Source organism: Haliaeetus albicilla, chromosome W, assembly GCF_947461875.1.
Source record: "Haliaeetus albicilla chromosome W, bHalAlb1.1, whole genome shotgun sequence".
NCBI lineage: Eukaryota > Metazoa > Chordata > Aves > Accipitriformes > Accipitridae > Haliaeetus > Haliaeetus albicilla.
In genome coordinates this window covers 35,417,260-35,434,376 of record NC_091515.1, presented here as the reverse complement: position 1 = coordinate 35,434,376, position 17,117 = coordinate 35,417,260, and the positions used below count along the sequence as shown (strand labels likewise).

General features: G+C 59.0%; 2 protein-coding genes and 1 long non-coding RNA gene across 6 annotated transcripts; 1 reads left to right on the top strand and 2 right to left on the bottom strand.

The window, feature by feature from the left end:
* Nucleotides 1-28: 28 nt before the first annotated feature.
* Nucleotides 29-6,240, bottom strand: CCDC9 (coiled-coil domain containing 9; the record flags this gene model as incomplete). The annotated part of the gene is made up of 14 exons (XM_069775128.1): nt 29-482; nt 807-955; nt 1,085-1,158; nt 1,301-1,453; nt 1,622-2,045; nt 2,145-2,211; nt 2,324-2,494; nt 2,575-2,762; nt 2,867-3,055; nt 3,159-3,242; nt 3,358-3,621; nt 3,704-3,850; nt 4,090-4,194; nt 6,130-6,240. Coding segments are annotated over 14 exons (2,229 nt in total), but the record flags the coding sequence as incomplete, so codon positions are not given.
* Nucleotides 6,241-6,382: 142 nt separating this feature from the next.
* Nucleotides 6,383-8,527, top strand: LOC138683467 (uncharacterized). Of its 2 annotated transcripts, none has more exons than XR_011322990.1 (4): nt 6,383-6,495; nt 6,895-7,189; nt 7,510-7,685; nt 8,207-8,527. It is a non-coding gene; the product is annotated as an uncharacterized lncRNA (long non-coding RNA). The 2 variants fall into 2 exon arrangements; XR_011322989.1 differs by having other exon boundaries at nt 8,204-8,527.
* Nucleotides 8,528-9,422: 895 nt separating this feature from the next.
* On the bottom strand, nt 9,423-16,772 carry SAE1 (SUMO1 activating enzyme subunit 1). Of its 3 annotated transcripts, none has more exons than XM_069775263.1 (9): nt 16,633-16,749; nt 14,895-15,020; nt 13,878-14,051; nt 12,861-13,003; nt 12,555-12,654; nt 10,850-10,955; nt 10,527-10,671; nt 9,720-9,789; nt 9,423-9,631 (listed from the first exon to the last, which is right to left on the bottom strand). In XM_069775263.1, exons 1-9 carry the CDS (start codon nt 16,717-16,719, stop codon nt 9,542-9,544), a joined length of 1,041 nt encoding a protein of 346 aa, XP_069631364.1. In that variant the 5' UTR covers nt 16,720-16,749; the 3' UTR covers nt 9,423-9,541. The 3 variants fall into 3 exon arrangements, with proteins under 3 accessions (XP_069631364.1, XP_069631366.1, XP_069631365.1); XM_069775264.1 differs by having other exon boundaries at nt 9,424-9,631; nt 14,895-15,006; nt 16,618-16,772; XM_069775265.1 differs by lacking the exons at nt 9,720-9,789; nt 10,527-10,671.
* Between the last annotated feature and the right edge of the window lie 345 nt (nt 16,773-17,117).

Genomic DNA, 17,117 nt, shown 5'->3' with positions numbered 1-17,117 from the left:
GCCCCTGTGAGCAAGGACCAGGCACAGAGATGTTTTGGAGGTTTATTTTACAAAGAGCCAGTGGGATGTGGCAGCCCGGAGGGGGGTGTCAAGCCCACCCATCCTGCCCAGCTTCAGGGCACAAAGAGGGGAACAAGGGGACCCCAAAGTGCCCTGCCAGGGGCAGGAACTTTGGGGGGAGCTTCTGGGAACTGGGGGTGCACAGCTGGAGCCCCCAAACTCTTTTGGGACCCTTGACGCTGCCACCAGCGCTGGCATCCTCCGCTCCTAAACACCCACGATACCATGCTCCACCCACCTCCCCCGTGGGCACAGAAGGGATTTTGGGGAACCCCCCCATGGAGGTGCAGGCAGGTGATTTTCTTCCCCCCCCCCCGGGTTATTCCTGCCAGCTCACAGTCTCTAGAAAGCTGTAATGGTCACAGCGGGAGCAACCCAGATGACAGAGGGGCTGCTCGAGGACATCGGGGCACTTGGCCATCCTGTTGAAGGAGAGAGAGAAGGAGGCAGCGTGAAGGCAGCTACCGGCCCCAGAGCCAAGGAAGAGCTCGGGGGGGGGGGGGGGGGTTGGTCCCTGCCTATACCCTCCTGTCAGCCCCCAACTGCCGGGAGATGGGTGCAAGGGACACGTGGGGCCCAATTCTGCCCTGAGGAGCAGGGGGTTGGTGCTTTTCCACGCCCCTGCTTCTGAACCCAGAGCCTTATCCTGGTTCTGCAACCTCCCTCCTGGCCATGGCTACAGGGAGAGACCAGTCCCTTGGGCAGTTTGGGACAGGAAGAGTTTAATCCAGGACAGACAGACATACAGATGTCGCAGCCTCCCGGGCAAGCGCAGCACCCACCAGCCTCCACCACCCGACATGCTTCCCGGGCTTTGGAAGGAACCGGATCCTGAAACCGGAGATGCTGGGAGCAAAGCGCAGCAACTCCAGGATGTTTTGCAGGTAGAGTCAGTCTGTCAGCAGGAGTGTCAGAGCTGGCAAGCAGAAGTGGGAAGGACAGACAAGACAAGAGCCTGGAGGGTGTGGGTGTCAGTCCCCCGTTAGTGGCCAGCTGGAGAAGGCGAATTCTTACGGAAACACACCCGCTCAAAGTCTGTGATCTCCACCATGCCAGGGGCCACCTCCGCATCCAGCTGGCAGGGAAATGCCGTAACTCCTGGGGGGGGGGGGGGGGGAAGAGAGAGAACAAATTGGGGTCTGAACCCCACGGCTTGCAGGACACTCCCCCCCCAGCCTCAGGGGATTAGAACTGAGGAGGGTCCCTTGTGGTGTGTCCCCCCCCATATTCCCCTCACCACCTTGCATCCCATCCTCTGCTGGGCTCCCCGCCGCCTCCTCATGCTTCCCCAAAGCCTCTTGCTCCATGTTTGGCCTTGTTTCTTCCCCTTGGGGGAGCTCTGCAGGGCTCTGCACCCCCCGGGGGGGCCCAGCCAGCTCCACGGGGCTCAGTCCTGGGGCGGGGGGAGAAACCAGAGTCAAGCCCCCATCTGGCCCCTTCCCTTGTCCTGCTGCTCTGGCTACACGTCCCCCCCAAATCCCAGGGGTTCAGCCCATGTTTGGCCTGTCTCCCATTCCCCCCCCCCCAGCCCTAATTCAGGCAGATCCCCCCCCACTTTTACCTGGAGTCTCTCCGGAATCCCCTCTCAACTTGGGGACAGTGGGACCTGAAAGGTGACTGTCCCCCAGACTGCTGCGGGGAGATGCCAGATCCATCTCCTCACCCCAGTCCGAGATGGGCCGGTGGCCTTCCACAGGGGAGAAGGGGCTCAGGGGGGTGCCAGCCCCCCCATCTGGGACAGGTGCCACAGTGGTGGGGGGCACGTGCAGCTTGGGAGCCACAGCCTGCCCAGCTCTGGGGGGACATTGGGCTTTGGGGGACGCACTGCAGGGTGCTTCATCCTCGCTCAATAATCCTGGGTCGGTGCCGCCACCGCCACCTTCCTCCTCCTCCTCCTCACTGACGTCCTCCCACTGGTCCTCATCTTCCTCAGGGCTCAGGGAGCAGGGGGGCTCCGGGAGGGCCCCACTCGGTGCTTCTTCCGCCTACGGGCGCAAGGTTGGGGGGTATCAGAGGGGGAGAAGGGCACCTCGGTGCAGCCAAACATCCACTGGTTCCCCTCGGGCTCTGCCCTGGCGTTTTACCTTCCGGCTCTTGGCTTCCTCGGTCAATACTGGCAGCTCCTTTTCCTCCCACCGGTTATCGTGCATGCTATAAGGGAAAAGAAGATCCCAGCGGCTCAGAAATCAAAATCCATGGGAAAATGGGGGTCAGAGAAGAACCCCAACCCACCAAATCCTCATTGGAATGCAACCCCACCAACCTGTAGGGCTTGGTCCTGGCACCCTGGCCACATCCCCGGCCCTTTCTCCTCCGCTGGGTGCGATGCGGGGTGAGGAATTCCCCAGAAGTGAGAGGTTTGGGAGGAGGGCGCTTGTTTTCCTCCCCAACGCTCATTTCTGAGCCGGGCAGTGCCGCAGAGCCCTCCTTGAACCTAAAAAAGGGGATGGGTGACACCGGGGATGCCGCAACTCCCCCCCCAAAAATCAACCCCCCAGGCCCCCTGTTATGTACATGCTGTCCGATTTCTCAGCATCCCACTCCCGCCGCCACTGCCCAGTGGGTTTGCGGTGCCGTGCCAGGCGTTCCTGATCGATTTGTTCCCGTTCTTTCTTCCAGCGGACATATTCAGCTCGCTCCCGACCCGTCATGGAGAGCATCATGTCCAGCAGCCCCCCAGCTTTCAGGCTGGAACAGTGTCCCTGTGGCAAGACACAGCTCGAGCCCTGTCCCAGCCACTCAAACCCCATCCGGGACCCCCAGGACCCCCCCAAAAAAAGAGGGGCAGGAGGTGGGGGGGACCCACTGGGGTACGTACAGGGCCCTGCCAGGTCTTCTCACGCTCCATCCCTGCCTTGACCTTGTGGAAATCGGTTCCCCCCCAATTTCGGACGTGTCGCCGGCTCCCCTCCTTACGATTGGCTTCTTGGAAGGGGCCGCTGCGGCGCGGGTCATCCAAGAAGTTACGCACAGGGTTCTTCTCATGAAGCCCATCCTGAGTCAGCGGTGGTGGGGGGGGGAAAAGGGGACATTGTCACCCCTGGGGGGAGGACATTCACAACTGACCATCCTCCCCCCAGTCCCCTTTCCCTCCTCACCCGCTGGTTCCTCTCGTACTCTGCAATCTTCTCCATCTCCTCATTCATCTTCTCGATGTTCTGCCGCCGTCGCTCTTCCCACTCCTAGCAAGGAGAAATCAGCTGCTGCCGGATGCAAGTAACACCCCCCCACACCCCCAGGGTGTGGGGTGAACCCACCCAGCCCCCAAAACACCGACCTGGCCCCCAAAACACCCACCTTGGACTTTCGGTTGGGACCAGCATCACCCCCCATCACCATGCCAGCTGCCCCCTGGCCTCGCGAGCGCCGTCCCTGGCCACTGCGCTCTGCTGGGATCATGCCGTCACCCCCAGCCCCCTCCCAAAATGGCTCGGCGGGGGGTTCCCCCCGGGGAGAACAGCCAGAAGGACGCAGGCTGGCATGCCCTGAGCCGCAGGGAGCAGCACTGCGGCCGGGTTTTGGGGCGCCCAACGGCTTCTTGTCCTTCACCACGCGCTTCTCCTAGAGGAAAAGAAATAGGGGAGGATTCAGCAAGACACAACGGACCCCCACCTTGCCCTGAACCCCAGCTCCCGCCACTCACCCCAGGGGAGAGCATAACCTGGACAGTGATGGAGAGATCCTTGTCCACCCATCTCCTCTCTGGCTCGGCATCAGCTGGCCTCACCCGGCGCAAAGCCGTTACCGCGATTCCCTCCTGCTCTGCTTTCTTCCGATCTTCCTCGATCTCCTGTTATCGGGATACGTGCGTGAGCCAGGACAAACCCCCCTCGCCGTGGATTTTGGGGAGATGAAGGACAGAACAAACACCCCCCCCCCCCAACCCCCTCCTGTGACCCCGTATTACATTAAACACACACACACACCCCCCCCGGCGTTAAGCCGCTGCGGGCATCAGGGGGGATTAAGGGCTGTAAGCAGGCAGCAGCGGTGATGGGGGAAAGGATGGAGCCGAGTGTCCCCCCCCACCTGATAACGCTTAATAAGGGCCTCATTCTTCTTCCGTAGCGCTTCGATACGTTTATCCAGCTCCGCGTCCTTCTCCTCCTTCGATCTCAGGTCCAGCGCGGCCGACTGAGGTGGGGGGACACGGGGTGAGAGCGGGGAGCGGCCCTCCGCCATCCCGGCCTGGGCGGGCAGGCCACCAGGCCCCCTACCCACAACTCCCTTAAAAGCCCCTGCCTGACCCCGACAAGGCCTAGCCGGACCCCCGGAGCGGGCCCAAGCCCCCCCGGAGCAGAGGGGCCGGGCCTCACTATGGCAGCAGCCAGGCCGCACACAGACCACCCCGAGAACCGGTTGTCCCCGCCCACTCACGCATCAGAACAGCTTCCGCTACGGGATTAATGGGAGGGGAGAGGTTTTAAAAGGGCGATGGTGGGGTGGGGGGTGGGTCCCACCGTAGGGCTGGAAGTGCGGGCGTCTGTCCGTCCTCCCCGCTCAGCCGCGGGGACTGTCCCCGTGCTGCCCTCTGCCCTGGCCTCCCTCCCGTGTCTCCCCCTGTCCCTGTTGTCCCCCTGTCCCCATCGCCCAGCACCCCCCCATCCCCCTGCCGGTGCCCCCCCGTCCGTACCCCTGTCCCCCGTGTCCCCCCGTCCCTGTGTCTCTTGCACCCCCCTTCTACTCCCCCGCGGTGGGCGTGGCTCCCCGCATCCTCCCGCCTTTGCTCCTCCCTCCGTAGGCGGGGCTGGAGGCGAGCCGTGGGCGTGTCTTTTCCCCGACGCCACGCCCCCCGGCTGTCTCCATGGCAGCTGCGGCTCTGGCCGCGGCGGCGTGTCGCGATTGGCTGGGCCGGGTAGGGCGCGCGGCGAGGGGGGCGGGGCCGGGAGGGCTCGGCCCTGGGCCGGGACCTATAGCGTGACCTATGGACGTACCCATAGCGGTACCTATAGCGGGTACCTATAGCGACACCCATAGCAGTACCTGTGGATGTACCTATAGCAGCACCTATGGAGGTACCCACAGAGGTATCTATAGCCATACCTATAGCTTTACCTACAGCAGCACCTATAGCCATAGCAGTACCTATGGCAGTGCTTATACCAATACCTGTAGCTGTACCCATAGCGATGCCCATAGCAGTACCTGTGTATAAACCTATAGCTGTACCTATAGTAGTACCCATAGCATTACCTATAGCTGTTACCTATAGTGGCACCTGTAGCTATACCCATAGCTGGTACCCATAGCCAGTACTGATAGTACCACCTATAGTAGTACCTAAAGCCGGTACCTATAGCTGGTACCTACAGATGTACCTATAGCCAGTACCTATATATGTACCCTTAGAGATGCACCTATAGCCGGTGCCTATAGCCAGTACCCATAGCTGTTACCTACAGCTAGTGTCTGTGGCCAGTACCCATCGCTGGTACCTATAGCCTATACCTATAGTCAGTACGCATAGATGTGCCCATAGTTGGTACTTATAGCCAGTACCTATAGCTGGTACCTATAGATGCACCCATAGCTAGTACCTATAGCTAGTACCTATAGCTGTTACCTGTAGTCATTACCTACAGCCAGTACCTATAGCTTGTACCTATGGTCAGTACCTATAGCAGTTACCTATAGCCAGTACCCATAGGTTCACCCACAAGTTTACCCACAGCTTCACCCTCGGCCCCGCCGGTTCCCGCACGCTCGCGCGCTCCGCTGGATACAGCGCCGCCGCGGGCGCCGATTGGCTGCGGCGGAAGCGGCTCCGTCCAATAGGAGCGCGGCGGCAGCACGCGGGCAATGGAAGAAGTGACGGCGGCGGGGGGGGAAAGCAGCCGGAGGGCTCGGCCGGGGGGGCGGGGCCAGGGGTGACCGGCGGGGCATAGGGGGGGTCAGAGGTCAGGAGTCAAGGGTCGAACCGGGGGGGGCCGGGGGCAGCGGGCGGGCCTGCTGTCACCGGGCAAAGACCGGGCGGACCCCGTACCCCCCCCAGTGATACCCGGTTTTTGGGGGTGGGGACACACACACACTGGCCGCGGTGGCGCCTGGTTGGCCCCTTCCCGCTGTTACCGGGGCGGCGGCGGCGAAACCTTTCCCTGGAAACCGGCGGAGGCGGCTGAGTGGCTGCGCCCGCCCCGGGACCCGCCCCGGGACCCGCCCCGAGACCCGCCCCGGCCCGGGGGGGGAAGATCCCCGACCGCCTCCGCCGATCGTCGCACAAGCCCGAACTTGTCCGGGGAGGGGCGGGGTTTGGGGGAAGGGGGCGTGGCCCTTGACGTCACGGGCGGGAGGCGTGGAATGAGAAGTGAAGGGAAAGGGGGAAGGTGGGCGGGGCTTCGCCCTAGAGCGGGCAGGGTTCAGTCGCGCGCTGCCAGACCGAGCACGGTGTCGGTGCCGGTCGCAACGTGCCGCCCCGTCACGGTTCATGCAGCTGCAGTGAGTTGGAGGGAAAGGGGGCGGTGGTGGGTTGGGTTTTTTTTTTCGGGGGGGAGGGTTGTCCCAGCAGAGGGTCCCGTGGGGAAACGGGGAGGGGGGTGGTGGGCAAGGTGGGGGGAGGGGGGGTAAAGAGACCCCCCCCACCCACACACCCACCCACGCGGTGTTGGGGGGGGGGGGCGGGTCACCGGGGGTCCCGGCGGGTCGCTGCCCGGTTTGTTTACAAACAGCTCCCGCTCCCGAGGGCGCCCCCTGGCGGGCGCGGGAAAACGTTGGGGTTATGGGGGGGGTCGTCCCGCCACGCGTGGGGTTTCCCCCCCACCCCAAGCTGACATCACCCCCCCCCAAAAAAAAAAAAAAACCAAAAAAAAAAAACCAAAAAAACAACAACCCATACAGAGCCCCCCGGGTGCGATGGCCAGACCGCTGCGGGAAGGGAGCCTCGGCGAGCCTCCAGCCCCCCTGCCTGCACATCCTGCCTGCAGGGGGGGGGGGGGGAGCGTTGGCCCTGCCTGCACATCCTGCCTGCAGGGGGGAGAGGGGGGGGGGCGTTGGTCCTGCGTGGGGATCCCCCCCCCCTCACGCCCCCCCCCCCGTCGTCATCCCCGTTTGAGCTGCGCTTGTCCCGGGGCTCCCCCCCCCAACTTCGTTCTCTATCGCTGCGGGACACGGGGAACCCCCGGCGCTGCCCATGGTGAGTGTCGCAGGAGGGGGTGGGGGGGGTCCCCATACCCGGGGGGGGGGGGGGATCCGTACCCCCCCCCCAGAGCCAGTTTGCTGCCAGCTCGTTTTGGCAGGCAGCGAGTCAGGGCATGACCCCCCCACTCGTGTTTTGGGGGGCCACGTGGGGGCGGGGTGGGCAGCTGCTTGTGCCCCCCCCAAAAGCGCTGGGAACTGTTCTGGGCTTTCCTTTTGACAAGCCCTCCCCCCATCCTGGTGCAGGCAGCACAGGCAGCGCTGCCCTGCCTGCTGCTTTTGGGGGGGGGGTGGTGCAGCATGACCTTCCCCCCCCAGGTGAGTTTCACCCCACGGAGGATGGGGACCACGAGGGACCCCCCCAAAGTGGGGGGAGCCGGGGGGGGGCTGTCCCCAATGGTCACCTTCCCAGGGGAGCCCCCGGTCCGGAGCAGGAGCTGGGCGCCCGCCTGCGCCGGTTGGGTGACGCTTTCCAGCAGACCTATGAGCAGCAGGTAAGGGGGGGGCACCCCAAAATTTGGGGGGGCTCCCCAAGGGATGCTTTTGGAGGGGGGGCACCCCAAAAACCTGCATCCCCCCCTCCTCCTCCCATTCCTGGTGTTATTCCCTATGACTTTTGCTCCCTGTGGGGATGGTGGCTGTTGTTTGGGGGGGAGCACCCCCTAAATCAGGGGGGCTCCCCAGGGATGCTTTTGGAGGGGGGGCACCCCAAAATCTCACATCACCCCTATTCCCAGTGTTATTCCCTCTGCTTTTTGCTCACTGCAGGGAAGGAGGGGGGCTGTTAACTTGGGGGGGCACCCCCAAATTAGGCAACCCCCCAAAAAAGGCACCATCGGCTTGTTTGCACGCGCGCATGCGAGCCAGCCGCTGACTCACAACCTATAAATAGCAGCAGGTCTATGAGGCAGGGAGCCAGCAGCAGTGCAAGGGTGGGGGGGACCCCTAAAAAACACCCCCCCAATTAACACACCACACACATACACACACACTAATTAAGATTTCTCAGCAGCAGCGGGAGCAGCGGGGCGGCGTCGGCGGCGTTTTTTGGGGTCACCTTTACCGCCTGGTCTCACAGTTGCTGGGAGCCGTCTACAACCTGCAGGCAGCTGCCTTGCCCGCGCGGGAAGCCAACTAGCCCTGCTTGTGCTTTCCGGCCTGCAAGGACTAACACCCCCCTGCCTGGCCCCCTGCTTCACCACCACCACCGTGAAGAGAAGCTGTCCTATGCTGCAGCTCCCAGGGGGTCACTGCTGCATCATCCTCCTCCTCCCCCCCCAGTTTCTATTTATTTAATTTATTGGGGTTTTTTGGTTGGGGAGGGCTATGGGGGGGGGGGGGGCACCCCCAGGCCCCCCCCCCTTCCAAACACGGTGCTCCTGCAGTCACAGCCCTCCCTCCCTCCCTGCTCCAGTCAGGCTTCCCCATTGGGGGGGGGGGGGGGGCACACAGCACTCTGTATATACTGTATGTTGGAACTGTATATAGGGGGGGGGGCTGTACATTATATATAGGGGAGGCAGTGTATATGGGGGGGCTGTATATAGGGGAAGACAGCAGTTGTACATGATCAGTTACTTTTTTTTGTATGTTTCTTTTCAATAAAATGAATCTAAGGAGAGGGCACGCAGCAGCAGTGCTGGAGGGGGGGTTTGGAGGTGCAGGGATTAGTGGGGCCCAGGGGGTTTGGGGGTCTGCAGTGTTTTGGGGTCCATGGGGTTTGGGGGTCTGCAGGATTTGGGGCTGCAGCATATGAGGGTCCATAGCATTTGGGGTTCGATCAGGTGGGGGGGGCTGTAGGGTTTGGGGGGACTGCAGCTTTTGGAGGTCCATGGGTTTTGTGGCTATGAGGCTGGAGGGTTTGGGGGTGCAGCATTTAAGAGTTTGTGGGGTTTGGGGATGCAGGGGTTTGGCAGGCCACAGGGTTTCAGGTCCACGGCATTGGGGCTCTGTGGGGTTGGGGGGGGGCGCTATAGGGTGTGAGACTGCAGTATTGGGGGGGGAAGGGGTCCACAAGGTTTGGGGAGCTGCAGGGGTTAGGGGGTGATGGGGTTTTGGGTTGCAGGGGTAGGGGGCTGTAGGTTAGGGGTCCAAGGGGTTTGGGGGGACTCCAGCATTAGCTCAGACCTTCCCCCCCCCCCCCCCATGTTACAGCCAGCAACAGCTTAGCTCCAGCCCCAAAATAAACCACTTTTTAGAAATAAGATTTTATTAACCCAAAAAAACCCATACAGGTCAGCTGTGCCCCAAATTTAGCCCATTACTGCTGGGGGGTAGGGTTTACCATCCCAAACCCCCAAAACCAAAAGGGGGGGGGGGGGCTTGACACCCCCTCAAACCTGCCCCAAGCTCAGCTGGGGCCCAGGCACTCTACAATCCCATTGCCTTTGATGCCATTGAAGAAGTTGGGGGGGGGGGGTGTATCCCGCTGGGACAGGGCCTGAGCAGGGGGGAAAAGCATGTGCCATGCAGACACCCCACCCCCCCCCAAGCATCACTACAGCCCCCCCAAAAACCACAGCCACTACCTTAACCACCTCCTGGCCCAGGACACCTCCAACCACGGCAGAGATGGGAGCCATCTCAGAGAAGCAGTAGCTGGAAGAAAAAGAAATTCAACCAGCAAAACCCAGAAAAGTGGCAGTTTCCCCCCCAGAAAAAGCTTCTGGGTCTCACTAAAACACTAAGGTTTCCCCCCAAAAGGAGCCAGAGGTGACAGGGACACAACACTGGCACATCCCCCTCGCGTGCTTTGTGCCACCCTACTAAAAATAAGCCCCTCAAAATGCCGGCCCTGCATCATCTGTCCATCCCCCACCGCTGCAGCACATTCCCGCCATTCATGGTGGGCAGCGTGTGGCAACATGTAGGCAGGGATGGTGAGTTCCCAGTGAATGTGCCAGGAACCCTCCTGGGGTTGATACCGGGGTTTGGCATCACCACGAGGACACGTGTGGTGGGGATGGCAGGGGGGATTTCTCTATACCGGCATGATGCCAAGGTCCCAGCGGAGCTGACTAGGATGGCTCAGGATCCCGCTGGCGGAACGAGCCAGAATCTGGCCTAGCGTCAAGCCCACAGCACCAGAGGCCTTGGGGAAGGTGGTGAACCTCCTCCACCAAGCCGTTAATCCCCAGTGAGGATGACCCAGAGGAAAAGCAAGGACACACGGGGCAGGCAGCGGCTCAGGTCACCACCATCGCCCTCCCAGTGAGATGCATGGTGAAATGGGTGCCAGGTGGTGCTGGAGCTTCTCCGGCACCTGGCAATCCAGCAGGAAAGGAGCAATTTATGGCTAACGAGGCACTGGTGATGTGCTCAGCTCCCCACCGCACCTGACAAATTCATCTGGCAGCAGGTCAGCGCCAACCCACAGCGACTCCAGGATGTTGTGGCAGATCTGGAACAGCAGCTTCAAGTCCTCGGCATAGTTTTGGGGGGAAGGATCCCGGCCGTTATCCATCCGAAACTTCAACAGCACTGGGGGGGGGGGAGTGTCACCCCGTTGTCGGCTCTGGGTGCCAGCGTGCATCTGAGGGGCTGCCAGCAATTTGGGAGAAACTGAGGGAAGCACACGCCTAGTTTGGCAACCAGCCGAAGCCAAATTTCCCAATGCCAGCAGGGAAAAGCAGCAGGAATTAAAAAGGCAGGGACTTACCTTGGAGGAGGAAATAATCCAGGGTGGTGCGTTTCAGCGCTGCCTTCGCCTTCTCCCCGCTCCAGTCGACTGCCAGCTGAAGGAAGCCCTGGCTGAAAACCACACGCTGCAAGGAGAGAGTTCGTGGATCGGGGGGGGGTGTCCTTCACCACGAGGGCAGAAAAAAGCCCCCCCACTCCTTCCCCCAGCAAAGCAACCCAGCCCCGATCCCCCCCAGCCCCATCTTGATGGCACGAGGATCCCTTTTGAGATGAGATCAGTAAGCAAACAGTGACACCAAGACTGGGGAAACAAAAGGCGCTTTCTCTTCATCATCATCACGGGGAGGACAGCATGCTGCCGCTCGTTTGCGGCAGACAGCTTTCACCTGCATCGTTCCCCCCCAATGCCTCCCCATTTAGCTCAGCAAGGGGAGCCGGACACAGCGGCGGGGACGAGCACAAGAGCCAGGCCGCAGCAGAGGAGAAATAATCGTCTTTTTTCACATAGGGGCAGGAAGGAGACAAGAGGAGAACAGGACTGCCCTCTTCGCGCAATGACTTTGGCGTCCAGGCACAAAACCCTTGGGATTGTGTCTTCGCAAAGCTTAACCCGACGAGAGGACGTCTCAGCGAGCCACTCTCTTCATTAAGATTTTTAAGGTAACACTAATAGCTCTCAACGTTGGAGCTTAGGATGGGATGGGGTTTACGAGTCTTTGGAAAAACCAGCTCCGAACCTCAGAGGTATTAAACGAGGGAGTTTGAAACTCTTGCCGACATGAAGCCCGCCTGCTCCCGTACAGATACGGGGAAAAGGCTTGGCGGAGCCCCAGCCCTCTCTTGGCATGCAGGCTCTGGCGTCTCAGAAAGAGATCTGGAGGAATTCGCCATATCCGAACCCATCACACCCGGAATCGCGCCCCCCCGCCTCCAAATTGCAGGAGGGTGACAGCTGGTTCAATCGGCATCCAGGGAATATTCCCAGACCTCCGAGGGGAAGCTGCACCCTCTAAGCAATGGGGTTGGGGGGGGGAGTAAAAGGGACACAAAAGAGCATTAATCTGCTGGCTCAGCTCACATTCTCCTCATAGCCAGATAAAGTCGAGGGGGATTTCCACTCCTTTAAATTTCCAGCTGGGAGACCAAAACAATGCCCAGGCCCGAGGCATTTAAATGTGAAAAGGTTTTGCTTTGGAGCAGATTTCACTCCCCCCCAAAGACATGGAAAACCTTCAGGAGTCCCACTTAAAGGGAGCTCAGCTATCAGCTGACAGCAACAATGCCGCTTTTATGGCCTTGCTGAGACACAAAAAGCTGGAGCCCCCCCAGTTAAGGCTGTTACAACTCCCCTTCCCCCATCAAAACCAGTATAAAAGTGCTTTATACCAGTACAGCCACAGAGGAAACAAAAAAGCAGTGAGGTGGGAGCACCCAGAGGGGTTTTTTTTATGGCGGGGGTGGGGAGGTGGGTATCCTCCCCCCCAAAAAAGCCTTCTCTGGGATGGCCCATGAGTGTCTCACTTCTCAGCGAGGAGGGAACAGCAGCGCAGGGCAAAGATCCAGCCGGCGAGACGCCAAAAACTCACCTGGGAAGCCAACAGAAGCCATCCTGCTGCGGCTAAAATGCAGCCAAGCTGCCCAGGTAACCCCCTCCGGCTCTCCCTCAGCCAAACTGACACATGCTTCAAGTCTCGGAGGTCTCTGTGGGCTTTTTATTCACTCACCTTTTTCACTATGGTTGTCTCCAATGAGTCGAGTTTGGCTTTTTTGGTGTCCAGCCCATCTTCCATACCTGGGCTGACTTTGGCGACCTTGGTTTTCTCTCTATGGAGGAAAAAAAAATTGAGCTCGCTTTGAGAAACCACGATCCTCCTTCATGCTGCTCAGCAGCAAACAGTCTTTTATGACTCTTAAAGATTTAAAATCTCCTGAAAGCAGGCAACCTCCCCAAGTGGGTGAAGGCAGCCAAAACACCAATGCCCTTCTTGTGGGGCTGGTTCTCCTCTCGCCACCCACTCCCCCTGACTCACTCCACAAATTCGTGTTCCCCAAGGTCAGCAAACATATAGCCATGGTAGCCGAAAACATCACCAGTGAAGAACTTGACGCTGTTCTTGTGAAGATCAACCAGATTTGCCACCATAACATCCCAGGAGCAACAGGTTAGGCAGACCTGCACGCAGAAATTTGAACATTTATCCCCCTCCCTGTTTCCCTCCTCACAGGGTTATTAGGGGTGTGTGAAATCTTCCCTGCCTTCCTGGGGCAGCGGGGAAGGTTCCAGGTAGATTTGCCATTTCATTCACAGCGGGGCACACCGCTCGGGGTAATTATCAATTTTCCCCTCCCATTCACACAGGCTAATTCCAGCAACCTCCGCTCCGGGGATAAGTTAGGAGGTTAGGGGATATGGCATCCCATTTCCAGATAATTTCAGTGGGAATTGGGGGACGAAGCTAAATATGGGTATTTTTAAAACGCAGGGCCTGTCTATCCTGGGAGCAGAGCAGGATACGTACCCTGGGGTAGCTCCCCGCAGGGCCACATTATTATAATCAGCGCTTTACGTTTCCCTCAACAGCTCCTGCTGCCCTGCAGTCAGGCAGGGAAGGCAGAAGCAGGCAGCTGATCCACAGGAGCTGCAGTACCTGGATGTGTTCCTCCTCGTCCCTTCATTTTCAGAGCCGCTGCCGGATTTTTCACCATCCGGCAGGAACGCTGAATTGGGAAGCCACATTGGCTGCGGTTCCTACAACTACCAGCCCCATCACGCCCAAAAAAAAGCAGGCAGCAGGCAGCCGCTGCCTGATGCGACCTACAGAGGAGACCAGAAGGGGAACAGATGCCATCCACGAACAGTCAGGCAGCTCAACTTGTAACTGCAGCACAAAAATTCACGCCAACAGGCAGGCAGCTGCCCACAGCTCAAGGACAGACGCTCTCAGGCGCTAACGCAATCAGAATAAGAGAGCAATTAGTGAGCAGACTTAGTAATAAGTCAACAAACCCCTTCTCCTCCGACCTTTCTCTCCCCCCGCCACACGTACTGCGTCAAACTGGGTGAAGAACTCTTTGGGCTTGCTCTCCACGCTCTCGGGGTCAGCTTTTACGTCCAGCATGGGATTAAGGTTCTGCGCCCGCTCCAATGAGGCTTCAGCTCTGTTGCGGCCCAAGGAACCCACAGGGATGAGGAACTGAGCTCGTGCGTCCTCTTGGGAAACCTGAAACAGGAGAAAACAGAGATTGGTCTTCCCACGGACTCAGGCAGGGTGGGAAAAGCCCACAGGGAGAATTACAGCGGGTGCTGCGCAAGCAGGAACTCACACCTGGAAGGGAACAGCTAAGCGGCGCCATCCTCACCGCAGGAAAACTCATCGCGAGATAACCAGAGGAAAAGAAATCTCTGATTATTTTGCACTATTCTTCAATCCCCCACAGCTTCGTTGCTTGCTTCTCCCCGCTCCCGAGCTCACAGCTCCCTCTTGCGCCTGAGGAGACACCGTGCCGTGACCTAGAGGCCATGCTCGTGCGAGAAACACATTCAGCAATGTTTGCTGCAGGGCACAAAGCTTCAGATCGGGAATTAAAACCCACTGCACAGTCTGTTTAGGGGTTCTGGGGTCCACGAGACTTGTGGCAGGAGCTTTGAGCCCCACATCTGCTTCATACATGCCTGCCAGCCCCAGATAAACATGGGAAGGGGCTGTCCTGACAGAGATAGATGTGACTTTGGCACTCTCCACCCAGCCCTCTCCCATGTCCCCAGAAATAAGCTGGCTTCTCAGAGTGGGGTGCAGCACCCAAGGACATCCAGAAAGTGACAGGGCAAGCTATGGTTCAGCCCCCCAGCTCGAGAGCCAGTGGAGGAGCACAGCCTGGCATTTAGCTGCCATGTGAATGACTGGAATTGCAAACTCTACATGCTCCAAAAGGGAGTAATTCCACCCGAAGCAGAATATTTATCCCAAAAAGCAGTGAGCAAGTCCTCCAGCGTTGACACCATACCACACCGGGGGGGGGGGGGGGGGGGGGAGCTCTGCTAACCAAAGCTGCAAGCTTCTCACCTGCTGATGGTCCAGCATGGTCAAGCCTTTGACTCCTGCCAAGATGAGATTCTTCACCACTTCTGCTCCGAGACCCTTCATCCCCACCAGCAGCACCCGGGAAGCTTGTAACCTGCGGCAGAAACACTCGGTCAGTGTTAACAGCTCACATGGAGTGTCCCCCGAGGGTTGGGGCAAAGGGGAATCAGTGCTCAGAGGGAAAACACAGTGGATAAATACGGCTGGACAGGAAAACCATGCTCCTCGGCATCCCTGCCTGGGAAAAAAAAGCAGGTTTAACACGATTTGGAAGCAGAGAGAAACATGCAGGCTGTCAGGAGTGGGTAATTCAGGAAAATTCACAGAAAAAAGAGTGTTTGCAGCTTTGGAACAGGGCGTAACTCCGAAGTCTTGCGCTGCTTTTCAGCAAACGGGGCAGGGGATGGATTTGCAGGTTCATTACAACGCACACTTCAGGGTTCCTAATAGCCCCCCCCCCCCCAAAAGGGCTGGGGGCTGGAGATGCACCGGTATGTGGATAAATTATAATTAATGGGAAATTAATACATTTGTGTGTATATTTATTCCAGCACAAAACTGTGCGTGCAAGTTTTAAGTCTTCCGAGTAACTGACTGATGTGTTTTCCTCACCTTTTATCATTTAGATATTGCCCTCCCCCCCCCAGCCTTGGAAGCCTGTTATTGATTAGTCTGTATTGGTTTTCTGACAAAATCAAGTTTACTCAGCACCAAGTGATAGTCTGGGCTGTTAAACAGAGAGACTCCTGCTTTTTTGGCCTATTTTCACACTTGTTTTTATCTGCACCCAGCAACATCATTACATTTGTCTTCACATTCTGGGGTTGTTCTACTTTCTCCCGAACAAACCCCATTGCTGCTTCCCAGGGAACTCCTAAGAAATTGGGAACGAGCAGAAATCTGGACAGCCTGCAGAAAAGGACCACAAAAAATAACTTGAAAGCTGAAAAAAAGAAAAAAAACCCTTATAGAGAAAATAGGGGTTGAGCAAGAGGGTTTCTAGCAGGGAAAGACCCAGGAACCAGCAAGTGAGAACAGATGCCTTGCAATTCCAGCTGGGAATGAATCAGAAGCCATTTATATTTTTTTTCCTCTCTCTTTCCCCCACATCTTCAACTCCAGGAAGCACAAATTTCACCCAAATGTGTGCTACAGCAAGTTTGGCTAAGCCTGAGTTTCACAGGAGGTCAGGCAGAGACCCCACAGACCCCTATGGACCCTACATGCTTACATACCCACCCCCGACCCCTCTCTGAAGCTGCTACAAAGCTCCTGAGGACCCCTCGCAGCAGCTACAGTTACCACAGAAGTCCCTACATGGCCCTCCTGCACACTGTAGGGTCCCCATAGGCCCCCGAAAGTTCCTACAGGGCCCCCATAAGCCCCTGCAAGGCTCCCCTCACACTGCAGGGCTCCCATAAGCCCTTCCAAGCCCCCACCCAGGCCCTTAGAAACTTCTATATGGCCCCCTCACATTACAGGGCCCCCACAGGCCACTCCAGGCCTCTACAGCCACCCCACAAGCTCCCTTCACATTGGAGGGCCCCCCCCAGCCCCATAGGGCCCCCCACAAGCTCCTATACACCCCCATAAGGCCCCCCTCATATTACAGCCCTCCCCCCAAGCTCCTACAGGGTCCTTCACAGGCCGCAGGCCCCCCAGAAGCCCCCCCCCGGCTTCCCCCACAGGCCCCAGTCCCACTGACCGCTTCTGGGCCTACGAACCCCCACAGCCAGATCTGCCGGTCATACTGTGCCACCTCCTCCTCGCTGATGCCGCCGGGGCCGCTCTCCTCCTTCTCCACCATCCCGCCACCACCTCACGGCCGGGGCAGCGCCCCCTGGCAGCCCGCGCGAACGCCGCACAGCACCCCACACCGCTCCACGTCCACTGGAGAAGGGGAGGCAGGGAATCCTCTCCCCGGCCCGGAGAGCCCCAGCAGCCCCACACCCGCGACCCCATAGAAGAACCACCTCGAGTTGCTTCTTCCGCAGTTCCGTGACCGCGTCACTCGGCCTAGGGAACCTCCCTATGCGTGCTCAGTTGTACAGCTCCTCCCGCTCAGATAAACTCGTCCTCTCCTCACCTCCTCAGCACTTTTTGGGTGTTCCTGCCATCTCTCGTTCACCTTCGGCAACCTCCGAAGCTTTTCATTAAGGACCGGAGGGGTGGGTGCTCGGGTTTGTTCCGGCGCCTCTCGGATTT